A 26,324-nucleotide genomic window follows, 5' to 3' on the forward strand; every position below is an offset into this window, starting at 1 on the left:
CCTTTCTTCATCTCAGCCCCATCTCCCTGCTTAATTTTTCTCCATAGTATATCTTCTAACATACTATGTTTTACTTTATCTTTGATTGGGCAAATTTTCTGAAATATGATTCAAAACCCAGATGCAATAAAGGGAAATTGACAAAAACAAAATTTTGTATGGCAAAAAAAAAAAAATGGGCAAAGTAATAAAAATTACAAACTAGGAATAAATTTTGCAACTTATTCCCTAAAGGAGTGTGTGTATATGCACATGTGTGTGTGATATCAGATTAGAAAAAAATTCCAAGTTCCTGGAGAAATAGGCAAAATATATAAATGGACTACTTTCAGAAAATATGCTGAAAATCATAACAGGAAAGCAAATTGAAATCACACTTTGATACATTTCCAATCAGACTGGGGAAAAGGAAACCCAAAATTTTGACAGCTCACTCTTGGCAAGACTATGGGAAAATAGCGCTCATAATACATCAGTGGACATACAACATGGGACATCACCTATGAGAAAATTTCCAGCAAAGCTGTAACCGAACAACTAGTGGGGTTCTACTGCTTGTTGCCCATAGGCAATAACTCCAGAGACAAGAGTTCAGTGGAAAGGAAAAAGTAATGTTTTTATTTAAAAATATGCAGTTTTTTGGTGGGCACCCCGCAAAGTCCTGCCAGAAGAGTACATGGGCAGCTGGCTGTGGACACCACAGTGGCTTCCCACACACAAGGGCTAAGGGCTTGCCTCCCAGCCACATCACCTCCCAGTACCCACCAGCCCCACCACCTTCTTACCAGCCTAATACCAGAAGTGCTCCTGGTCAGTCCTGGAGCTCTCAGGGAGAGGGGTGTGGGCCTATTCCCTGACTGCTCCTGGGCTGCCCCTGACAGGCCTGCACCGTGGACAGACAGCAGCCACCATAGCTTCACGTCTGAGCAAGGGGCCTGGGGCTTGCTGGCCAGCCATGCTTCCAGAGCCCGCTGGTCCAAGCTTTGACTTGCCCCTGCCCTCTTACCAGAACCTGCTGCGCTTTGGCCAGGCAGGTGTTACAGCACTCAGATGGGGGCATGAGGAATCCTCCCGGGAAGGTCCACAAGCTCAGGAGCTTCAGCTCCCAGCCACAGGACCACCAGTCAGGGAATGGGGGAGCAAAAGCACATTGCATTTCCCTATGCTATGCTTTTTAAGGCCCCCATAATCTCCCACATAGCACAAGTATATGAGAGGGTACATCCCTCCCATCCAATCGCCTCCCTAGCTTTTGGCACCAGCTCTACACTAAATGCCTCTTTTTGCTGCCTCGGGTGTGTATGCATCATCTGGTTTGCTCAGTGACACACGCAAGCGCTGTCTTTGGCGCTTCTCCACCCTTCCCCATTTCTGAGGGTCCCCTGTTACAAAACTAGATATATGTTTACTCTTTGCCTAAGCAATCCCACTGTTAGGAATCTATCCTGGATGAAATACAAGTTGTGGGACCTTGTGTAAAACAACTAGACTGTATTCTTCAGAAGATCAATGGGGATTGGTTGGTTCTGTTTCAGATTGACAGCCAAATGCAATGTGGGATCCACTTGCAAAAATCAACCAATAGCCCTAGCTGTTGTGGCTCAGGAGATTGATCATTGGTCTGCAAACTAAAAGGTTCCTGGTTTGATTTCCAGTCAAGGAACATGCCTGGGTTGCAGGCCAGGTCCCTAGTTGGGGCGGGTGAGAGGCAACAGATCAGATGTTTCACTCCCTCTCTTTCACCCTTCCCATCACTCTAAAAGTAAATAAATAAAATCCTTTAAAGAAACAACCAATAAATGCATAAGTGGAACAACAAATTCATGTTTCTCTCTCCCTTACTCTCTAAAAAATAAATTTTAAAAAGATTAAAGTTTAAAAAAATGGTTTGAAGTACATTTTTGGGACAACTGGAGAAATTTGTGTATTGGAAAAATATTGTATCTTGTTTAAATATCTTTGGTAGAATAATGGTATTGCAGTTATATGGAAGAATGTTCTTAGAGGGTATGTGTTGAACTACTAAGGGTGATATCTGCAACTTATTTTCAAACAAGTCATGCCAGGAGACAATAAGATAGAAAGCAGAGGGACAGAAGCCAGACATCTCAAAATGTACATTGTTTCATACTTTAAGAAAAATTATAAACATCTGTTTGAGCCAAAACTGATAACATCCAGAATCAACATCTCAAATGCTCCTCTTTCATACTTTTGACTAGAAACATCTGATATTTTTTAAATGAGGAAAGGAAAAAAGAAATACCTAAATATTGAAAACAAACTGAAATAAATGTCCTGATTCTGTATAAAGTTGGTGGCACAATTGTTTCAGGTAAGAATTATTTCTGCTGATGTTAAAACAGTACTTTTAGTTAATGCTTCCAGTGGTACATAGGTCCTAAGATAAAAAGAACTGCAATGAAATTTTAAATTGAATTCAATAGATTTTATTATTCATATAATACTGATTTTTTAAAATATATTTAATTAGGTTATTACAGTTGTCCCATTTTCCCCCTTTACTCCCCTCCACCCTCCCTCCAACCCACATCCCCCACTTTAGTTCATGTCCATGTGTCATACTTATAAGTTCTTTAGCTTCTACATTTCCCATACTATCTTACCCTCCCCCTGTCTATTTTCTACCTACCATCTATGCTTACTTATTCTCTGTACCTTTTTCCACTTTCTCCTACTCCCACTCCCCTGTTGATAACCCTCCATGTGATCTCCATTTCTGTGGTTCTGTTCCTATTCTAGTTGTTTGCTTAGTTTGTTTTTGTTTTAGGTGTGGTTGTTAATAATTGTGAGTTTGCTGTCATTTTACTATACATGTTTTTTATCTTCTTTTTCTCAGAAAGTCCCTTTAACATTTCATAAAATAAGGGCTTGGTGATGATGTACTCCTTTAACTTGACCTTGTCTGAGAAGCACTTTATCTGCCTCTCCATTCTAAATGAAAGCTTTGCTGGATAGAGCAATCTCGGATGTAGGTCCTTGCCTTTCATGACTTGGAATACTTCTTTCCAGCCCCTTCTTGCCTGCAAAGGCTCTTTTGAGAAATCAGCTGACAGTCTGATGGGCACTCCTCTGTAGGTAAGTGTCTCCTTTTCTCTTGCTGCTTTTAAGATTCTCTCTTTATCTTTAGTCTTGGGTAATGTAATTAGGATGTGCCTTGGTGTGTTCCTCCTTGGGTCCAACTTCTTTGGGACTCTCTGAGCTTCCTGGACTTCCTGGAAGGCTATTTCCTTCACCAGAATGGGGAAGTTCTCCTTTATTATTTATTCAAATAACGTTTCCACTTGTTGCTCTTCCTCTTCTCCTTCTGGTGCCCCTATAATTTGGATGTTGGAACATCTAAAGATGTCCTGGAGATTCCTAAGCCTCTCCTCATTTTTTTGAATTCTTGTTTCTTCATTCTTGTCTGATTGGATGTTTCTTTCTTCCTTCTGGTCTACTCCATTGATTTGAGCTCCGGTTTCCTTCCCATCACTATTGGTTACCTGTACATTTTCCTTTATTTCACTTAGTGTAGCCTTCATTTTTTCATCTAATTTGTGACCATGCTCAACCAATTCTGTGAGCATCCTGATCACCAGTGTTTTGAACTATGCATCTGATAGGTTGGCAATCTCTTCATCGCTTAGTTGTATTTGTACTAGAGCTTTGATATGTTCTTTTGTTTGGGTTATTTTTTTGTTTTTTGTCTTGATGTTCCTGTTAAGTAGTGAGGGGTGGTACTCACCAAGGCGGGGTAACACGGGTCACTAGGCTGCGATGCTGTGTGTGGGAGAGGGGTCTGAAAGGGAACAATGGCATTTGCTCCACTCTGTGCTGGATTTCAGTCACTTCCACCGCTTCCCGCAAGCAGACTGGGCCCTTCTGGTGCTGATTCCCGTGTGGGTGGGTTTGTGTATGTTCTAGGACCCTGTGGGTCTCTCCAGTGAACTCGCCTGTGAGGCTGGGAGTTTCTCCCGGCACCTCAACACCCACAGGTGTTTTCAATCTGTGTTTTCAATCTGTATTTCCCCGCACTGGGACCATGGTTGTGAGGTCTTGCTCGCCAGTTTCGCCTGGTTTATCTGCATGCGAATGTGGGACCTCCCGGTCCACCAGCCCCCTTGTGGGCCACACCCCTCCACAATCCACTGCCTCACTGGGCCTGCCAGCTGCTGCCTGTTGCCTTGCACACCCAGGTTGCCAGCTGCCACTTTGCTGGGATCCCTCCCGCTCAGCCGCCCCTCCTACCGGTCTGGATGAATATGTCTACTTTCACTCCTTGGCTGTCGGACTTCCTTACAGTTCAATTTTCTGTTGGTTCTGGTGGTTTTTTGTTTCTAAATTGTTGTTGTCCTTATTTTGGTTGTGTGAAGCGGCACAGTGTGTCTACCTATGCCTCCATCTTGGCTGGAAGTCTTAATACTGATATTTTTACTTTGAAAAAGTATATGTTATAATATTCTGAGACCCTACATTATCTTTTTTCATTTTTCATCTTATTTTGAAATTATATATTAGACTAAAGCAAATATGTAGCTTTGCTAATGTTACTGGAGATCAAGATTTTTAATGTAATAAAATTATATATATAAAATCAAAGAAGTGAACACCTCATAATCTTTCATTTGAATTGAAAATATCACAATGAACATTCATGGTTCTTTTTTAAATATATTTTACTGTTTATGTTATTACAGATGTCCCATTTTTCTCCCCTTTATTCCCCTCCACCCTATACCCCCCATCCCACTATCATTCCCCCACCTTAGTTCATGTCAATGGGTCATACTTATAAGTTCTTTGGCTTCTGCATTTCCCATGCTATTCTTAACCTCCCCCTGTCTATTTTGTACCTATAATTTATGCTTCTTATTCCCTGTATCTTTTCCCCTATTATCCCCTCTCCCCCTACCTGCTGACAACCCTCCAAGTGGTCTGTATTTCTGTAAATCTGTTCCTGTTCTAGTTTTTTGCTTAGTTCATTTTTGTTTTTGTTTTTGTTTTAGGTTCAATTGTTGATAGTTGTGAGTTTGTTGTCATTTTACTGTTCATATTTATTATTGTCTTTTTCTCAGATAAGTCCCTTTAACATTTCATATAGTAAGGGCTTGGTGATGATGAACTCCTTTAACTTGACCTTATCTGGGAAGCACTTTATCTGCCCTCCCATTCTAAATGAAACCTTTGCTGGATGGAGTCATCTTGGATGTAGGTCCTTGCCTTTCATGACTTCAAATGTTTCTTGCCAAGCCCTTCTTGCCTGTAAGATTTCTTTTGAGAAATCAGCTGATAGTCTTATGGGAACACCTTTGTAGGTAGGTGTCTCCTTTTCTCTTGCTGCTTTTAAGATTCTCTCCTTATCTTTAATCTTGGGTAAGTTAATTATGATGTGCCTTGGTGTGTGACTTCTTGGGTCCAACTTCATTGGGACTCTGAGCTTCCTTGACTTCCTGAAGTCTATGTACCATGCCAGATTAGGGAAGTTCTCCTTTGTTATGTTTTCAGATAACTTTTCAATTTCTTGTTCTTCCTCTTATCCTTCTGGCACCCCTATGGTTCAGATGTTAGAACATTTAAAGTGTTCCCAGAGGTTCCTAAGCCTCTCCTTATTTTTTTTTTGAATTCTTCATTCTGCTCTGGCTGAATATTTATTTCTTCCTTGTGGTCCAAACCATTGATTTGACTCCTAATTTCCTACCCTTCACTGTTGGTTCCCTGTACATTTTCCTTTATTTCACTTTTCATAGTCTCCACTTTTTCTTCTATTTTGTGACCATACTCAACCATTTCTGTGGGCATCCTGATTACCAGTGTTTTGAACTCTACATCTGATATGTTGCCTATCTCTTCATTACTTAGTTGTATTTTTTCTGGAGCTTTGATCTGTTTTTTCATTTGGGCCATATTTCTTTTTGTCTCATGTGCCTGTTATGTATGAGAGGCAGAGCCTTGGGTATTCTCCATGGCAGGGCAACCCCACATGGCTGCATCATGGCCCTGTATGTTGGGGAGGGGTCTGAGAGGGAACGATCCTTCTTGCTCATCTCTCCTTGGGCTTTCAGTCACTTCCCCACCCCCAACCCCGCCCCCACTACCCATAAGCAAACTGGCTGATTCTGGTGCTGATTTTTGGGTGGGTGGGTTTGTGTACATTCTAGGACCTTGTAGGTCTCTACAACAAACTCTCCTGTGAGGCTGGGAGTTTCTCCTGCCACCTCAACCCCCACAGGTTTTTTCAGTCATAGATTTTTGGGCTTCATCTCCCAGCACTGAAACCCTGGGTTGCTCAGTCTGTCTTGTTCCCCAGTTGTTCCTCCTGGCTTATTCACATTCAAACATGTGACCACCCACCCTGCCAGCCCCCACCTTGCCTGGTCCTCCAGCCACTGCCTTGCCGTAAGTCTTCTCCACTCTGGCTTCCTTCTCTGCCCCTCCTACCATCCTGATGAATATTTCTTCTTTAACTCCTTGGTTGTCAGACTTCCATAAGTTCAATTATCTGGCAGTTCTGGTTATTTTTTGTTTTTAAATTGTTGTCCTTCTTTTGGTTGTGCAAGGAGGCAAAATGTATCTATCTCTGCCTCCATCTTGGCCAGAAGTCCTTCTCTTTCTGAAAGGAAAAAAAAAATACCCTAGCTAAGCCCACAGAAAAGGTCTAGATATAATGACAACCCAGTAACAGTGAACATCCCTAGTGCCCAGATTGAGGTCTCTAAATACTATTTCTGACTATAAGGAACCAGGGGTCTTTGGAGAAATAGCTGATTCCAAGTTTGGAGGAGGAAATGTACAAAGTGAGTATGGGGTACCTTGTGCAAGAAAGCAAGGAACTCCTGCAAGACTACTGGAACTGAGCTGAAAGAACTCAGGAGGTAATCTGAAGGGGCTGCCACAGGCAAAAGTATTAAGTAGTGGTAACGATGACTGCCATGACTTGAAGCACAAAAAATATGTTTGAAAATATACATTTATATTGATATGTACATAATGGGAGTGAGGTCTGGCCAGATCACTGGGCAGAAGGGAGCAGGGGACCCTGGGAGCAGCAGGAAAGGCTGCACCTCTCCTCCATGGGGCAGAGGTTGGGAAGCTCTGAAGAGTATTTGTCCTGGCAACCAGGCAGTACAGCATGACAGAGAAAAAATACCCTCTTAAGTGCTTCTGCCATGCAGAGGATTTGGGACCAGACTATATAAAGTGGAGAGCCACTCTCCTTGTTCTCCCCTCTTTCCCTGCTAACTGAGGGCTGAGTTCCTGAGTACAAGGCCTAGAGACCTCATGGTCTGGTAATGTTTTCTGCACCCCTCCCTGAGCACTGTAGGGCCTGCCTGGCCAGGAGCACAGCAGGCACTGGGCTGGTAGGGCTGAAATGGAGGAAGCCTGGACGAATGGGCCTTGGAAGCCACATGGCCTAGCAACAAGATCTGCACCCCTGCCCTGAACTGGAAGCCACTGGCAGTGCTGGACAACTGGAGCTGCACTGGGTGGGTCCTGCCCAGCCAGGCACACAGATGCACTAGAGGGAAGCAGAGAGAAGTGACTGGAGGAAGAGGGCAGTGAGCCACGAGTAGGCTGCCCAGCCAAGGACTCTGCAAGATGCCTGAAGCCAGACAGCAACTGGAAACAAGCTAAGCCACCTGCATTTCTTATAGGATGGTACTTTAGAGTGGGAGAAGAGGTTCCTGGAACAGCCTTGAACTAAGCTGACAGAGGGTGACAGAGTGATTTTCTTTGGGTGTCTTAAAGGAAATGAGCTTTGAAGCAAAAACCCCTATAGCCTTTGAATAAAAAATGACTTTCCCTTCCCACCAAACTCTGCCTCTAGAGTTTTGTCTATTGGCAGTGAGTGATAGGACCCCACTGGTTTTTGGTATACTTATACACACAAACCTCATTGGTCACCTTTGAAAGATTCTAGGGCCCTAGCTGGTATGTCGCAGTGGATTGAGTGCTGGCTTGAAAACCAAAAGGTCACTGGTTCAATTCCCAATCAGGGCACATGCCACAGTTGTGTACCAGGTCCCCAGTTGGGGGAGTCAAGAGGCAACTGATTTATGTCTCTTGCACATCCCTCCCTTCTTCTTTCTCCCTCCCTTCCCCTCTCTCTAAAAATAAATAAAGAAAATATGTTTAAATGAGTTGGCTAGAAAAAACTCATTTTGAATTTTTTTTCATAAAATAAGGAAAGAAGCAAAGCATGGTCTCTGTCTTTCCTGCATATGAACAAGTAACAAAATTCCTGATGAGTAGGCAATTATATGAAAGAACCACTAACAATCACAAAGAGAATGATGAAATTCAAAAAGCACTACATTGTATACATAAATGAAGTAATAGATACAGGTAATAGTGGTCAAGGGCTGCTAAAACTATTAGTGGAAAGATTGATTGACTTCATAAAATGACTGAAACAGAATGACACTGCTAATCAAACCTGGTATGACCAAAGGAGGACAGCCAGGCTTATGCTGATGGGATACAATGGGATATATTGCAACAGCATTACCTATGAGGTGTTCTTTCACCAAATTAAACCTAAATTTAACCAAGCTTCTACCTGTCAGTACAATATATAAGAAAAGGGGAAGGGAGTATTGAGGAACAAGTGAAACAATGTAATGTAATTAGTTGAATCCAAAACGTGACACATCCTGTAGGACAATTGATCCAGTGTTTTCAACAAATAAAAGGCCCAAAAATGGGGAGGGGAGAGAAAAAGAGAGGAAGAAAAGAAGAAAAAGGTAGGGGGGAGGAAATGTATAGATTTAAAAAGACAAGATTTTAAAAGCTGGAACAATTTGAGCAAGAAAATACAGTAGGATTAAATTACAACTCAAACTATAACAGATCCATGAGTCCAAACTGGTATGATTTAATAATTAAAGGGGAGAGAATATGCAAATATCATGTGCAGAAGAATTCCAAATAATTTATGTAGATATTCCATATCTTAAGTGTGGCCTGTGGATAATGACTTTCTTCCAAAGAGCATGGAAAAGGAGTTAGTTTTATTTTTTTAAGTAAGTGTTTAGTGGAAAAAGCTGACAAATACTACCTTAGCCAGGAGATCAAATTTAACACGAAGAGTGGTCAGTCATGTAGATAGTATGTATCTTTAATATGATACGATGAGAATTGTACCTTACTTATGTGGTCTCCCCAACCCTGCAAAAAAAAACACACAAAAAAACAAACAAACCATAAACCCAGTCTAATGATGAGAGAAACATCAGACAGATTCCAAATGAGAAGATACTACAAAATACCTGACCAGTTCTCAAAACTACTGATGTCATAAACAACAAAGTGTAAAAAATTGTCACAAGCAGAGAAGCTGAAGGAAATATAACTAAATGTAAGGTGGTATCCTGCTTAGAATGCTCAAACAAAAAAGAGAGATTAGGTAAACACTAAGGAAATCTAAATAAAATATGAACTCTAATTAGTAATGATGTCTTTAAAAAACTTCCTATTCTCTTAGCAAATCTCTAGCACAGAAAGAAACAAAAGTCAGCATTTAAACAAAGCATTCATTTGTACTGACTCAGACTGAAACTTCGAGAAACCAAGATAGCCAATAAAATTGTTTGACAAAAACAAACAAAAAAACGACTAACCCAAATGCAACATGTGGGTCTTATTTGAATCCAGAGTTTACAATACAATTATATAGAGACAATTTGAGGCAAAGAAAATCGAACAGTCTGGGCGTTAGCTGATATTTAGAAATTGTATTTCTTGGGTTTGAAAATGTTTTTAATAGTCCTTCTCTGTTAGAGAAACATCATGAAGCATGAATTGACAGATGGCCAGAATTTAATACACCTCAGCAAAAAATAAAAAAATATGTAAATGAAACAAGAAGTGTAGAATATTAGTAATTGTGGAGAGGTAGAAAATTTTCATTGTATTATTCTCTCTACTATTGCATATTGTTTAAAATATTCATAATAAAACATTTTGAAGACTACCAAAACAAGTCAGCTGTATCACAAGAAAGGGCACAGATCAAACCTGCACATGTGACCTTCTGAGTTGACAAATTTGGCTACTGTCTCTTGGCCTTTACATGAACTATTCCTCCGACCCAAAATATCTCATCCCATTTCATCTAGCAAAAACCTCCAACTATCATACTCTCCAGGAAGCGCCTCCTCTGAGCTCCTTACATCATTTCTCTATTCTTTCTGGGAGTCACTGTCCGGCACCATGTCTAAAGCAGATTGGGAGCCCACGCGCCTGAGCTATCTCCAGCCTAGCCCACAGGCCTAGGCTGATGCAGACTTAGTGTGTTTTAAAAGCATTATAATTGCTATTATTTAGGAGAAAGAAACATTGATTCGTTGTTACACTTTTTGCATTCACTGGTTGCTTCTTATAAGTGCCATGACCCGATATGGAACCGCAACCTTGGCGTATGGGGACAACTCTAACCAACTAAACTACACCGACAGGGCTTAAGTGTGTTTTAACACTTCCGGGAGGGCCTCCGAACTTTCCCGAGCTCTCAAAGGTCCAGTTCCTACTTTAAGGACGGACTCTCTGACTTTCGACTTCGGAGCGCCCTCATTCACCCCCATTTTTCCTTGAGGGCCCCGCCTCCTTCTTGGATGCACTCCCACAGACCCAGATTCTTCCATTGGCTCGTTTTCAAGCACTGTGATTGGCCTATACTTTTCCTTGGGTGGGCTCTCTGGGCGGAGCCAGATTCTCACTGGCCCTCGCTCTAAAGACGATCCCGTTTGGCGTATGATGTCACGTACCAGCGCCGGTCGCTTTCGCTTATAGGTCATCCGCGAGCGTCTACACTGACGTACCCAGAGAGTAGACAGCGGAACCGGTGGAGCTCAGGCGGTAGTAGCGGACACAGGGAAGACGGCAGCTATGGCTGGGGCGGGGCCGGCCCCGGGACTCCCAGGTGCAGGAGGACCTGTGGTCCCGGGCCCTGGCGCCAGCATTCCGGGCAAGAGCGGCGAAGAACGCCTAAAGGAGATGGAGGCGGAGATGGCCCTGTAAGGCCCCCGACAGGGCAGAATAAAAGCAGCCTAAAGTCAGAGCTGCCGAACCCTAGGGCCTCCAGGCCCCAATAGGCCCACCATATGGCTCTATCATGAGGAAATGGGACGTTCTGGATTGTGGGGGCGGGAGTAAGAAGAGGTTCGCAGGGGTGAGGGCTCTGTCTCGAGATAGCCAGCATTCCAGGATTGGTGCAAGGTCCTGAGCTGTGGTGTCTGTCCTTCAGGTTTGAGCAGGAAGTTTTGGGGGCTCCAGTCTCCGGAATCCCAGCTGCTATATCTGCAGTGCCTACGGTCCCCACAGTAGAAGCGATGCAGGTCCCAGCAGCTCCTGTGATACGCCCAATTATCGCAACCAACACATACCAGCAGGTACGTCTGGGCTGTGGCAAGTAAGTCAAAGAGCAGAGTGCCTGGAACTCAGTGTTTATATATAGAGAACTACTTACATGTTGGCTTGTTGATTAATTTGCATGGCAAATATTTTTGTTCCAGGCACTGAGGACACAGTAATTACTAAGGCAAACAGTATTTCTGCCCTTTGAGAGCTTATGTTCTAAAGCATGTTGTTTAGTAGAACTGTATGCAATGATGGAAATGCCTCTATTTAAGTTACATATTTGAGTTAAATAGTTCCTTAATCTCCTTAGTCACTTTCAAGTGCTCAAACATATATGACTAGTGGAGAGAAAGACTACTAAAAAGAAAACAGTTAAATAAAACTTGTTCATTATGTCAACAAATAATTATTGGGTGCCTTCTATGCACCAGGCACTATTCTAGGAATTAGGCATATATAGCAGAGAACAAAACATAGAACAACAATTACTACCTTTTTGGAGTTTACATTTCACTTGGGAGAGACAGGTCAAAGTACAGTTAGAAGGACAGAGAAGCACTGTCAGGGAAGGCCTTTTTGAGGAGGTGACATTTAAACAAAAATAATAAAGGACATGATGGTGGAAACCATGTAGATATCTGGGGAAAGAGCATTTCCAGTAGAAAGAACTGCTAGTGCGAGAGCCATGAGGCAGGTAAGCACCCGAGATGTTCAAGGAACAGCAAGGAAAGTAGTGTAGCTGGAGTGGAGTGAGCAAGGGGAAGGGTGGCAGGACATGAGAACAAAGAGGTGATAGACACCAGGTCTGGTAGAGCTTTGTGGGCCATGGTAAGGACCTAGGTTTTCACTCTGAGATGGGAAACCACTGAGGGATTTTGAGCAGATAGGTGATGTGGTCCAACTGAGATGTTAACAGGGTCATTCTGGCTGTGTTTGGAGAACAGACTGTAGGGGAAAGGGCAGAATCAAGGAGACTGAGGAAGAGGCTACTGTAATGATCAAGGCAAGAGACAATGGTGGCGGCATGGGAGATGGGGAGGAAAGGCTGGACATAATTTCAGATAGTGCTACATGGTGTGGGGCAGATGAAAGAGTAGGATAGTGAGAGTTGCTGCTAAGGATGGACTAAGAACAGCTTTAGCTAGTGTGATCCCAAAAGCCTCCCTGAAAAGTGCCATTTTAACTAAACCCTAAAGATTGACAGATAACCAGCCCAATGCACAGTGCAAAGAATGAAACCCTTGACCTCCCAAGGTGAGCCATCAAGGGCACTTTGGGAGCACTGAGTCAGGTCCCTTACCCCAACTTCCTCCCCAACAGGTCCAGCAGACTCTGGAGGCCCGAGCAGCTGCTGCAGCTACAGTGGTTTCTCCCATGGTGGGTGGCCCTCCTTTTGTGGGCCCAGGTAAGTAAGGATTGGTGAGATGAGGGAGCCAGGGGATTAGGGAGGGTGGTAAGAAGGGATGACCAGGGCTCTCCACCCACCATCCTGGTCTCTCCTCTCTGTCTCTCCTCTCCCAACAGTTGGCTTTGGCCCTGGTGATCGGAGTCACCTGGACAGTCCAGAGGCTCGAGAAGCCATGTTTTTGCGGCGAGCAGGTAGTTCTGGGGCCAGGAAACCCACATTTAACCAAGCACTCGTATTTCAACTAGTTAAGCCTCTTGCTCTAACTCACACTATCCATTTCATCCCTGCCCTGATGTTGTCATCTTCCTAAAGCACAAACCTGATTATATATTTCAAGTCATTTTATCCTTAATAAGGCTTAACTTGATCATTGTAAACCAGCCTCCTACTGTCACCCCTAATCCCTACCCTGCTGTTTTTCCTAGCACTTAATACCTTATAACAAGCTGTACAATTTACTTACTGTCTTTTGCTTCCTCTAAAATATAAGCTCCATGAGGAGCAGAAGTCCTGGTGTCTGCTACATAGTAAGCATTACATGCTATCTGTTGGTGAGATGAACCATCAAACAAGAACCAAGCTGTTCACCTGACAGTCAAGACCCTACATCACCTAGCCCCTTGCAGAAAGATCCTCACATCCTCCCAAAGCCTTAAATATTGTTGGGATGTGCCAGCAATGCTCATGTTGAAATTCTCTCCCTTGCTCACTCTCGCCCAACTGTACCCTTCTAAAACCTATCAACTAAACCAAAATCAAATTAACCAAAGTCAACTAAAATCTGTCCTTTCCACAGACCATTCTTACTTTTTTGTTGTTGAGGTAAACTTTATACACATAGTTTTTGAGATAGTACTTCCTTAAGTGTTACCTAAAGTTCTGGTATAATCTCTATGAGACTAAACATTACTTAAATCCTGTTATATTTTTTTAATCTGATATCTGATAAATTTTTTTAAAGATTTTATTTATTTATTTTTAGAGAGAGCGAAAGGGACCTGGCCCACAACCTGGGCATGTGCCCTGACCGGGAATTGAACCAGCGACCTTTTGATTCGCAGGCTGCTGCTCAATCCACTGAGCCACACCAGCCAGGGCTGGTATCTGAGAAATTCTAACATCTCTTCCTCTTTATGGTTTTGATCAAAATGCAAATCTGACCTAGTCCCCCTGCCCAGCTTCCAACCCTTCTGTGACTCCTTGGTGCCCTTGGAAGAACATTCATGGGTCAGTCAATAAGGCTGTGTTTGGATGCCTGCTGATGTCTTGACCATTCTCTTATGTTCTCCAACCCTGACCTCTATTACAACTATACTAAACTGAAAAGGGAAAATTATTTTGTTTATAAATGTTCTCATTGCCGTTATTTTTTCCACTTGTGTTTTGCCTGAGTCTTTATTATCCTTTAGGTTTCAGCTCCCAGGCCCCTTTCTTCAGGAAGCTTTCTCTAGTCTCCCTGGATAGGTCAGAGGGCTCCTCTGGGCTGCCACTACGCCCTGGGCTTCCCTCTTTAGCTCCAATCACCATGCCTAGACTTTCCCCCATCCTGGGTCTAAACACCTTGGGCTGTCACTCCCTAGTAATGGGTTTATTCCCTCCTACTCTGGGTGAGGAGCTCCCTAAGAACCTTGGTCTTTTGGCGTGTCCCTGGACAGGCACAGAGGAGATCCTCAGTGATAAATTTCTGCTAAATGTACAAATGAAAAGACCCTTGTATCTCCCAGAAGGCTCCCTACACTCTTCTCCAGGATTCTTAGATGCTTAATTAACGCCCGCCCCCCCTCCCCCCCCCACACACACACAACTTGTCCTAAGTGCCCTGGTCCCCCATGACACACACACCCATCTCTCTCTCCCACAGCTGTGGGCCCCCAGAGGGTCCCAATCCTGCGTCCAGCCTTTGTCCCCCATGTGCTTCAGAGAGCAGGTGAGGGGCCAGAATCATCATCCCTGCCACATAACCCCAAGCCCTCTTAACTCCCTTACTAACACCCTGACAGATTCTGCTCTTTCTTCTGCAGCAGGTGGTCCTCGCCCTATGGCCCTGAGGCCCCCTCACCAGGCCCTCGTAGGCCCCCCTCTGCCTGGGCCCCCTGGACCACCTATGATGTTACCACCGATGGCTCGGGCCCCGGGGCCTCCCTTGGGCTCCATGGCTGCTCTGAGGCCTCCTCTGGTAAGTGTGAACAGTGTGCAGTAGATGTGGAGATCCTTGATTCTGGACTGATGGACTTTGTCTAAGGTTGTCTTTTCCCCAGTGTTTTGTGTGTTTGCCTTCTCACTCTGTCTCTGTCTCTCCTTGTATTTCTGTGGCCAAATCTTTCTATTTCTGGTTTGTTTGGTTGGTTGGGGTTTTTTTTTGTGGGTTTTTTTGTTTTTGTTTTGAGAAAAATAGAGAAACATGAGCTGTGGATATATTTCTATCTCTTCATCTCCATTTTTCCTTTGTCCCTCTCTGTTTTTCTGTCTTGATGTCTTTGTCCATGTGTTTTTGCATGCGCATGTGTATGTCTCTAACTGTGTTTCTCTATTCCTGTGTCTGTCTCTGACTAGAGACTCCTTTCTCTGTCTTGATTGATATCTTTTGCCTGCTTTCTGACCCCAGGCCCTTGTTTTGTTGTACAGGATGGGAATGGGAGTAAGGTCTGAGCCTTGATCTGATCCTTTCATTTCTTCCCCTTGCCCACAGGAAGAACCAGCAACACCCCGAGAGTTGGGCCTAGGCCTGGGGTTGGGCCTGAAAGAGAAGGAGGAAGCAGTAGTGGCAGCGGCAGCTGGGCTGGAGGACGCTAGTGCAGCCGTAGCTGTGGGAGCTGGAGGTGCCCCAACTGGCCCTGCTGTCATTGGTCCCAGCCTACCACTGGCCCTAGCCATGCCTTTGCCTGAGCCCGAGCCCCTGCCCCTCCCTCTGGAAGTTGTGCGAGGCCTGCTGCCTCCACTACGAATTCCTGAGCTCCTGTCCTTGCGACCACGACCCCGGCCCCCACGGCCTGAGCCACCCCCTGGCCTCATGGCTCTTGAGGTAAGCAAGGAGCACCACAGTAAGGGGATAGAAAGGACTGGGAGGGCAGACAGGATCCCATGAGCTCCTATACACAGAAACACGTGTAGTCCTCTATCAGTGAAGGTACGGGGGCCCGAGAAGTTGGAGGAGCTAGGAAGACATCAGGGAGAGAGTGGCAGACACATAAACCCTAGACTCAGGAGTACGTTCAGTCCTTTAACTCTGGAGGCAGGAGGCCCAGGGAGTCAAGGAGGGTGACAAGGGGAGCAAAGGAAGGTGGGAGGAAGACTGAGGAGTCTAAAGACTCTTAACACCAAGCCTTTGCTCCCCTTTTTTTCCTTACGATTTTATTTATTTTTAGAGAAAGGAGAAAAAGAAGGAGAGAAACATTGATGTGAGGGAGAAACATCAGTCGGTTGCCTCTTGCACACCCCCAGCCAAGGACCTGGCCTGTAACCTGGCATGTGCCCTGACTGGAATCAAACCAGCAACCTTTTGCTTTTGGGGTTGATGCCCAACCTACTGAGCCACACCAAGTCAGGGCTGCTCCTCTTTCTTCTGCAGGTCCCAGAGCCATTGGGTGAGGACAAGAAGAAAGGAAAGCCAGAGAAATTGAAACGCTGCATTCGCACGGCAGCTGGTAGCAGCTGGGAAGACCCCAGCCTGCTGGAGTGGGATGCAGGTATGTGGGCCAATGTCCAGGCTCAGGCATTGCTCAGCCAGTTAGGCCAAATTCTCTTCCTTGGGGCAGAAGAAAGGAAGGTGAACCAGGTAACTACACAACTGCCCCCTCTCTGTAGGGAAGGCACTGTTAGCACACCTCATGGAGGACTAGGCTGTGGCTCTGAGAGAGGCAGGCTGTCACCCAGCCAAACAGAATTTGGTGGAGGTGATCGGCACCTGGGACCTTCTAGCCGCTGTTTCTTATTCATGAGGGGCCTGGCTTGCTAAAGGTAAAAGAACATTGTTTTTTTCCTCAACTTTTTTTTTAATTTATTTTTTAGAGAGAGGAGAAGGGAGGGAGAAAAACATCGATGTGCAAGAGATGCATCAATTGGTTGCCTTTCACATGCCCCCAACTGGGGAACCTGTCCTGCAGCCCAGGCATGTACCCTGACTGGGAATTCTCTCTGTGCCTTTTGCCTCTCTGGGACCTTTTCATTCCCAGGCTGGCATTCAGTCCACTGAGCCACACCAGCCAGGGCTTTTCCCCCAACTTTTTATGAAAACTATTAAACATAACCCTGGCTGGTGTGGCTCAGTGGATTGAGCACCAGCCTGCGAACCAAAGGGTCACCCGTTCGATTCCCAACTGGGGCACATGCCTGGGTTGCTGTCCAGGCCCCCAGTTGGGGCCGCATGAGAGGCAATCACACACTGATCTTTTTCTCCCCCTTTTTCTCCCTCTCTTTCTCTGAAAAGAAATAAAATCTTTTTAAAAGGGGGGGGCGGAATATTAAACACTAAACTGCACAATGAACAGCCATATATCTACCACCTAGATTCAGCAATCAATATTTTGCCATATTTACTTTAGTTCTCTATTTGTATGTGTGTTTTGGGGGGTTTTGCTCAATCTAAAGCAAGTTATAAATTATCACTTCACTCCTAAATACCTCAATATTTATCTCCTAAGAAAAGTGACAAATCTCTTCCATGCCAATATCATTAACACATCTAAGAAAATTAACAATAATTCTATGGTTTCTCATATTCCATTAATATTCACATTTACTCAGTTCTCCCCAAACTAATAACTCTCTTTCCCCAAATCAGGATACATGCAGTTTTATGCCTCAAATGACCTTTTAATGAGAATCATCTCTCTCCTACTGCTTTGTCTTGGGTATAGTAATTTGAAGTGCCCAGGCTAGTTTTCTTGTAGAAGGTATCACCCTATGAGTTTCTCAGATTATTTTCTCCTGAACTAGTCTATCTTGTTCTCAGTGTCCTTAATCATCACAGAAACCATGGGCAACTCCAGTTGTAGCCAAGGAAAGGGACCTACCTCCCATCCAAGTCCTTGACTTCTGCCTCTTCTCTTGGGACAGTCTACTACCCCAGGCCAGGGGTCATGGCAGCATAGGTCCAGATGAGGCCAGTATAGGCGGTAGACCCTAGTTTTGTGACATAGTCTCATCTTCCCCATCTCTAACAAGGGGATAATAATAGTATGTGCTTCATGAGGAAAGGATTCTTTGGACGTGAGCATGTTCAGTTGAGGCTCAGGCCCACCCTAGGGGATATGCCCAGAAATGGCAACTGAGATCAGCCTTGGAGAAAGATTGGGCAGTGTGTTCAAGTTTCGGGGACTCATGTGGGAACTAAGAGTGGACTGGCTCAGTGGATTGAGCACTGGCCTGTGAACCAGAAGGTTGCTGGTTTGATTCCTAGTCAGGGCTCATGTCTGGGTTGTAGGCCAGGTCCCCAGTTGGGAGTGTGCAAGAGGCAACTGATCAGTGTTTCTCAATCTCTCCCTCTCTTTCTCCCTGCTTTCCTCTCTAAAATAAATAAATAATACAATCTTTAAAAAGAAAAAGGGCTTTGCTGAGGAAAGATGAAATCTGTGGTAGTGGGGTGCCATTATGGGAACCAGTGGTGTCAGGTACCTAGGGTATGTCCATGGGGAGGTATCCAGGAGACCAAGGGATGCCAGAGGCTGAGAGAAGAAGCCAGGGCTGGGACAGAGTTAGGGGCTTCATCCTGGGAATGGATGATATGATCCTAGGGTGAAGAAGGTAGTGCAACTAATTGAAAGTAAGAACGTTGGAGTCAGATGCCTGAATTCTATCCCAACTCTACTACTACTGGTTGAGTAATTTCGGGCAGGTGACTTGACCTCTCTGCGTCTCAGTGTAAAAGGGCTGTTAAGAGTGCCAGATATGCTAAAAACTCATGAGTGCTTAGCAGAGAGCCTAGCACAGGGTAAGTACCATACAGGTGTTGGCAGTTATCACTAAGGGGGCCACAGGCAGAGACTGCTAGGGATGCAGAGGGGCTTGGCGGAGGAAGGGGGGGATGTTGAGACTCCTCCGGAGAAGGCCCTTTAAATAAGACAGACACTGGGCAAGCATCTGCATCCTCTGACCTCTCTTTCGCCACCCCAGATGACTTCCGGATCTTCTGTGGAGATCTGGGCAATGAGGTGAATGATGACATCTTGGCACGCGCCTTCAGCCGCTTCCCATCCTTCCTTAAGGCTAAGGTGATCCGCGACAAGCGCACGGGCAAGACCAAGGGCTATGGCTTCGTCAGCTTTAAGGACCCCAGCGACTATGTACGCGCCATGCGTGAGATGAATGGTGGGTGAGGCCTCCCCTGGGAACAATGGGTGTGACAGATATTTGGCCTAAACCCAATCCCAAACCTGACCTTGAACCTCCATTCCCATAGGGAAGTATGTGGGCTCACGCCCCATCAAGCTGCGCAAGAGCATGTGGAAGGACCGGAACCTGGATGTGGTACGCAAGAAACAAAAGGAGAAGAAGAAGTTGGGCCTGAGATAGGGTCTATGGTTGGGCACCTGCTCCCACCTGGCCAGGCATTGGTTCCTCCCCAGTGTTCTCTTTGGAAAACCTGTAACTATCCACCCCACCATCTTCCTCAAAACCAGTTTCAATAAATTTTTGTTCATTTCCATCCCTGGCTGAGCTTGGAAACACTCTTTGGGGTACAAGGCCTTGCATCTCCCCACCTGGGAATAGGGTAGCCATGAGTTTATGCAAATGGTCATTTTTCAGTCCCTACTGAGTGCCCATTACATCTTCTGGAAACCTCTTAAGTGCACACTGAGTACACCCCTTTTCATGGAAGAGGAAGCTGAGGCTCAGACCCATGCTCTTCTTACTCTAGCCTGTGTTCTCAGCACCAAGGTAGGGGGTGGGAGGGTCTACTGGTCCCTGCCCTTCTGGAGCTCACAGCCTTCTAGGCTTTCAGCAAGTGCACCTAGGGCCTACACAGTGCTTGGAGACACATTGGTGACTGTAACAGTCCCAGGCCCTGTTTCCTCAGAGCTCCTGATCCAATGGCAGAAGAGAGGCCCATTGCCAGACAGTGACAGCTCAGAGAGGTCAGGGTTAGAGTAGGGGGACCCAGGGTGCAAGCTGGGAGTTGAGGAGGGCTTTCTGAAGAAACTGGCTGTTTCTGAGACTGCCTCATTCTCTTCTGTCATTCTTTCCAAGTCTGCAGTTCTCAGCCTTTGGATCTCTGAGTCTATTTCCCATTGTTTTCACTCTGCTGAACCCTAGACTGTCTTTGTGGGGGGTCTCCCTGAATGTTTCTTTATCTCCTCTGTTGAGTGGCCCCTGGTTTGTCTCTGTGCATCTGTATCTGAGTCGATTCTCTCTAGGTCTCCTCTCCCAGCTCCAAGTTTGTCTCTGCCTGTTGAAAGAAGATCCACACAGGAACTTGAACACCAGACTAAGAGCTTAGACTTTACTCTAATGGCAGCAACCAGCCCCAAGAAGCTGAGACAGTTCAAACAGGGAACCAGCGTCACAGATCTGCACTTTAGAAAGAGCCCTGAAATTACTGTGTGCTAAAGTCTGGAAAGAGGTTGAGGAAGAGGGAGATTGCATGTTGCCAGCAGGAGGGGATGAGGGTCTCCCAGGGGCACAGTGGTGAGAACCCTGGATTGGTAGGGGGCAAGAGAGGAAGGGAGAAACTGCCAAGGCCTGTCAGGGAAGCTAGCAACCCAAGAGAGGTGTTCAATTTTCCTCTGTTTCCGTCTTTCTGCTTTACAGCCCCCTCTCTGACGTCACATTTTCCAGTCTGTTCAGAGGATGAGGGCCTCCTCCCCCAGCAGGAAGTGCCCTTCAGATCCCTACCACTTGGCTGGACCACCCAGCTGGGGGACCCTCACCTGCACACTACTAGCCCTCCCTACTCCTGCCCTGCTTCTCACTAATCATGGTGGCAAGGGAGGAGATGGGAAGGAGAATGGCGACAGAAAGGAGGCTTTTAAAGGGTGCTTAAGTCTTCCTGAGGACAGGGAGAAAAAAATCAGTCATGGGTTCAGATGGACAGAGATGAAAGGGCGGGGAGGGAGGCAAAAGGATGAAGAGAGGTGAGAACTGTGAAGCAGTACAGTAAGACTGGAAACGGGCAGAAAACCCAGAGAGGGAGAGAGAAACACTCAAAAAAAAAAGAGACATGGAGAGGGTTGATGAATCTTTTGAAGGAAGTTACAAACATAGCCCGTCACCCATAAATATTTCAGTGTTCATTACAGAGACATCTTTCATATCATGACACCATTATCACATCTAAAAATCAGTAATTCTATATCTCTTAGTCCATTTATACTCAAATTTCCCATTTGTCCCAAACTATTACAGCATGGAAGGGCATGGACTCTGGAGATGAAGAAAAGTGGGAGGAAGCCTGCTTCAATTTCCTCTGTCATAAAATGGAAATAAGACTAGTAACTACCTCATAAGGAAATTAAACAAAAGGCCCATGGCAGTCGGGGGCATGCAATGAGCCCTCAACAAATGTTGGCTATTAGTATTACTGTTGTTTATTTTGTTGATACTACCGTTATCATGATTGATGCTCCTCTAGAATGTCCTCAAATCCCTGGGAATGGGAGACTCTGCCTGGTCAGGGATCCCAATCAGCCTCCCCCCACTCCATCTCCCTCAGTCGCCCTGTGGACTGTGACTGACGTAGGCTAACAGTCTGGCCGGAAATCCCCCCTTCCTGTAGTAGATAAGTCTGATGCAGCCCAGCTGTACCCAGGCCCTCCTTCCCCCAACCCCCTTCCATGTCGCAGGATCAAGTCCCCCAGATGGAGAACCTGTCTACCAAGTCCCCTGCCCCAGTGCCATCACCCCATAAACACCCCCTGCAGCCCAGCCTACTGTTCCTCAAGCCATTCCAGCAAGAAAGCCCAGCTACCAGGAGGCACGTGACCATTCCTGGGTTGGGGAAGTGTAGCTAAGCCCCGCCCCAGCCCCCTGCAACTTGACCCTAGCTTCAACCCCCAGCTCTGACGTCTTGGAAAATTCCCCCCTGCCCAGGTCCCCAAGGGAGGGGGTGCATGGTATGAAATGGGGCTGAGACCCGCAACTGGGGGCAGAGGAACCCGCCAGAGGTGAGCCATAAACTGGGGACTGGAGGTCGGGTGGCCTGGACTCCTGGGTCTGAGGGAAGCAAGGGCTGGGGCTCAGACTGCAGGGCCCTTAAGTGTCACCAGCTCACCCTGTCTTCCCCACCATCCCATCGCCCCTACCCCAGAACATTCACAACGAGCATCCATGGACTTGTGGAAATGGGATGAAGCATCACCCCAGGAAGGGCCCCCAGGGAACAGGCTGTCAAGGCTGGGTAGGCTGCTGGGGCTGAAACAATGTATATTTGTATGTGGGGGGGGGGGTGCCCAGGTGGGAGCCTTCCACTGACCCTGACGCACCCTAACCTCCTGATTGCCTGCAGAAGACCCTGAACTCAGCTTCTATTTCCCTGAAGTGGCACTCCAAGGGGACATGCTGACAGAGGAGCCTTGCTGGAAAGGTGTTTGTGGGTTGGAACCCATGGATGTTGGGGAAGGTTAGATCTGTGGGAGGAAGGGACCATGCCTGGACTTCCGGGGTTTAATGGGGAGAGGGCTTCAGGCTTGAACTCCTGAGGATGAAGAGGGGGCTGGAGTCCCGAGTCCTAGGTCTGAGTGAGTGGGGTGGGGGTGGGGAGTAATAAGGACTCTCGGTCCCAGACAAATAAAAACTACTGGGTGAGTGGTTGAGGAGGGTCTGTAGTTATTGCTCACACCCTCCCCTAAATTCAGCTTCATCCTTATCCCTCGCAGGATTCCCACAGCAGGACTGGGGCTCCACGTCACCACACCCAGAAACTCCACAGGAAGCGGGTGAGTGTGCGGAGACAGGGAAGGAGGAATCTGGAGTCCTCCACTGTGGTTGAAGTCTAGCCTCCCTTATCTTTGAGAGAGAACGGAAATAGGACTGGGGGCGCCTGTGTCCTCCAGGTGGCCTAGCCCAGATCCAGGAGCCAGGGCCCTCAGGAACCGGAGACACAGAGCTTCGACTTCTAGAACTCCCGAGGAGGCCGGGGAACGAGACACCGGGGCTCCACTGACTGGGGTCCGTTCCTCCCTCACAGAGCACTCCTGTCAGGCTCTTCCGTGGTCAGGAGACTGGTCACAGCTTGGGTGCACCGGCTGGGACCCCTGGAGCCCAGCCTCGCCGGCCTTGGGCCCCACCCCTCCCGGCATGGGCCCTGCCACCTTCGCTGGGTCTTTAGGGATCACACGCCAGAACACCAGTCCCGCGGGAGGTGCTAACTCGTGGTCCCGAGCACCGGCAGCAGCCAGCTCCACCACCTGGGACTGTTCAATTGGCTGCGACCACAACACCTTCTGGGGCGGGCCTGAGGGCTCGTACTATCCCACCACCTGGGACACGGGGTTGCATACAGATCGCACCAAGTCTTCGAAGGAGTACCAGAGTTCAGATTTCCCCGCTTCCTCCGAACCGAGCCAGCAGTCGGACCGCGCAACTTCAGCTCGTTACCCCAAAACTAACCACCGAGGTGAGAGGTCCGCAAGATTTCGCAGGAAGCTAAACGGCAGGCTGTTGAGGCGGAGCCTACGCGCCTAAGGGGGCGGGACCGTGAGAGGGCGGAACTTAGATGCCTTAGCTCTGGAGAGTGGAGACGCGGTTGCCCTCACTCCTGAGTACTGAAGAAGGGGAAGTGACCCTGGTCACCTAGGGAGCAAGGGACAAGGACCTAGGCTCCTGGATTAGGTGAAAAGGAAAGACTTGAGAGGCTGGATGAATGGGTCTTCAAGGTGGGGCAACCTGAGCCCCGGAGGCCAATCCTTGGGTCCTTATATAGAGGGATTTGGACTCGCTGGTCCGGGGAGGGAGCCCGGACGCCTGAGTCATCGAAGCGACCTGGACCGGGGCCAGAAAACCTGAGTGTTCACCTGCCTCCACCCCGCAGGTCAAATTCAGCTGTGGCAGTTCCTCCTGGAGCTGCTTCAAGACGGGGCGCGTAGCAGCTGCATCCGCTGGACGGGCAACAGCCTCGAATTTCAGTTGTGTGACCCCAAAGAGGTGGGCCAGCCTCGCAGACCCGCCAAGTCCAGCCCCAGTCTCCTCTTGTTCAGCCTAGTCCATCCATTCATTTTGCCTAGTCTTTGGTCCCTCCCCAGACGCGTCCTCACCTGAACCCAGCTAGCTCCGCGCCACCTAGCCTGTGTCCCGACTATACTCGAACCCCGCCCCCCGCCCACCTATTGCCAAGCCCTCCCCCTCCTACCTTCTCGGCTAAGCTCTGACTTCGCCGTAGGTGGCGCGGCTGTGGGGCGAGCGCAAGAGGAAACCTGGCATGAATTACGAGAAGTTGAGCCGAGGCCTGCGCTACTACTACCGCCGCGATATCGTGCGCAAAAGCGGTAGGAGCAAGTACACCTACTGCTTCGGGGGCCGGGTGCCCGGCCTAGCTTATCCAGACCGCTCCGGGGGCGGACAGGGCGCAGCAACCCAATAAACATATCCGGTCAAACCTCCTTCGTGTGCTGCCTGCATCCATCCCAACGACCCTTAGACCTTCTGGGGAGCCTGCGTGCACCCCCATGCAACACTCCACACCTCCCCCGCCCGCCACCCACCGCCTGTGTGATCCTAAGACTCACCAGACCAAAACAGACGCAGACCCTTAAGGGACTTACTGTGTGCTCATTGTATGATGGGACATACTAAGGAATCTAACTCAGTACCTCCCTAGGATCTACTGTGTACCTGCCCTGTGCTGGGACTTGTAAAGAATCAGACCCAATCACTGGTGAGTTTACCTACTCTATCCCCCTTGAGAAAAGAACTGAGGCTCCCAAAAGGGCTTACTGTGTACCCTCCCAGTGCTAGGGACTATCAAGGAATTAAATGTAGTGCTTAGCCCCTCAAAACCACCTACTGTTTCCCCACCCAAACTGGGGGACATAGAACTCAGACCTAGACCCCAAGCAGAGCCTACCATAGTCTGGGAACTGCTGAGCTCCTAAAAAGAGCCAGCTCAGTGGTCTTCCTGTTGACAATGCTGGGGATTCAGCAGTGACCAAGACAACTCAGCCCTGCCCTTAAGGAGCTCACAGTTCAATGGGGTTACAGACCCATTACCAGATGGGGGCAGCCCAGACTGGTCAGGGCTGGGATGGGGAAACTCCAGGGGACTGGGGAGACCTGAAAGGAGGGACCTGACCTAGCCTGAGGAAGGGGAGGCCAGGAAAGACTTCCTGGAGGAAAAAACAGCTTACTGGAGAAGTCAGGCAAAGAATATTCCAGGCAGAAGAAACAGCAAGAGCAAAGGCCTGAAGGTAGATCTCACAACACTGTCCAATGAACTAAAATGTTAGTGTGGCTGGAGAAGCGACAATGGAGCATTTCACAAAGAATGTTTGGGGTCACAGTAAGGAGCCTGGACTTTGTCCCGAGGTCACAAGGGAGCTATGGGTGGGTTAAGCAGGGAGAGGATTTGGACTTTAAGATGTCATTGAAGGGAGTGAAAGAAGGCATGCAAACAGGTAGTCCCACAAATAGTAATAATGTTGATGAACATGGAATATTTAAGGAGCCCCTGACCCAATAAGGCCTGGGCATTGCACCATATGGGAAGCTTTGGAGGCCAAGACTGAGAGGAGGATGAAAGCTGCCCTCTCCGTTAGGCACTTTATTCACACAAGAAATTCACTCCATCAATGTGCCAGGTTCTGGAGATACAGTAGTGAATAAGACAAAAATTGCTCCTCTACAATCTATTATATTGAGGGAGACAGAAGAAGGTAATTAGAATAAAAGAAAAGATATCGTATCTGAGAAGATAAGTGCTATGGATAAGTAAAGTAGGGAAGGGAGATAGAGGTTGACAGATGGCAACTTAAAATATCTGAACTGAGAGGGGCTCACCAAGAAGGTGACATTTGAGCAAAAAACTGAAGGAGGTGAGTCAGGGAGCCAGCTGCAGGAAGAGCATTTCAGGACAAGGGAACAAGTGCAAAGGCCCTTAGGGAGAAGCCAACCTGCATGTTAAAGGACCTTTTAGGCCAGCTCCCAGGCTGGAACAGTGGGAGTCAGAAGATGGGTAGGAGATGTTGACTTAAATAAAGAGGTAAACTGAGGCAAGCTAAACAAAAAATGAATTTATTCTGGAATAGCAGAAGAACTGCAATTCAGGACAGGCAAACTATAGCAAGCTACAGGCAAGCCCGAAGCACATCCAGAGAGACAAAGGGAAGGTCAGCTTTTATTATGTTTTAGGAGGAAATTAGAGAGGGGTGTTTTGAACACAAGTCCATGAGAAAAGAACAAGAGTTTGAGGTTGCAATGAGTTCTCATTGGCTGCAAGTGTTGGCCCAGAGTGTTGGTGCTAGGGCAGGGAGGGATCTTCCTTTTTCTTTTTTTCTCTCTCTCTTTTTTTAAACAAGAGATAAATTCCCATGTGAAAAATATCCTCCTTTGAACCAGATGAAAAGTAACATTGTTATCATCACAGACAAAAACTTGAGAAACAGATCTTTTTAAAATAATTCTTACCTTCCTT

General features: G+C 46.9%; 2 protein-coding genes across 5 annotated transcripts; both read left to right on the forward strand.

The window, feature by feature from the left end:
* The first annotated feature begins 10,797 nt into the window (after positions 1–10,797).
* Positions 10,798–19,409, forward strand: RBM42 (RNA binding motif protein 42). Of its 4 annotated transcripts, none has more exons than XM_045846965.1 (10): positions 10,798–11,015; positions 11,246–11,390; positions 12,679–12,763; positions 12,883–12,957; positions 14,628–14,693; positions 14,767–14,942; positions 15,456–15,788; positions 16,335–16,452; positions 18,878–19,072; positions 19,164–19,409. In XM_045846965.1, exons 1-10 carry the CDS (start codon positions 10,888–10,890, stop codon positions 19,274–19,276), a joined length of 1,434 nt encoding a protein of 477 aa, XP_045702921.1. In that variant the 5' UTR covers positions 10,798–10,887; the 3' UTR covers positions 19,277–19,409. The 4 variants fall into 4 exon arrangements, with proteins under 4 accessions (XP_045702921.1, XP_045702922.1, XP_045702923.1 ...); XM_045846966.1 differs by having other exon boundaries at positions 14,788–14,942; XM_045846967.1 differs by lacking the exon at positions 14,628–14,693 and having other exon boundaries at positions 14,788–14,942.
* A 2,618-nt stretch (positions 19,410–22,027) lies between these two features.
* On the forward strand, positions 22,028–24,407 carry ETV2 (ETS variant transcription factor 2). Its single transcript, XM_045846936.1, has 4 exons — positions 22,028–22,097; positions 22,206–22,283; positions 23,730–23,842; positions 24,078–24,407. The coding sequence occupies exons 1-4, from the start codon at positions 22,028–22,030 to the stop codon at positions 24,276–24,278; spliced, it is 462 nt and encodes a 153-aa protein (XP_045702892.1). The 3' UTR covers positions 24,279–24,407.
* Positions 24,408–26,324: the final 1,917 nt, after the last annotated feature.

This window comes from Phyllostomus hastatus, unplaced genomic scaffold (assembly GCF_019186645.2).
Source record: "Phyllostomus hastatus isolate PE091 unplaced genomic scaffold, TTU_PhHast_1.1 phas_contig_5, whole genome shotgun sequence".
Lineage (NCBI taxonomy): Eukaryota > Metazoa > Chordata > Mammalia > Chiroptera > Phyllostomidae > Phyllostomus > Phyllostomus hastatus.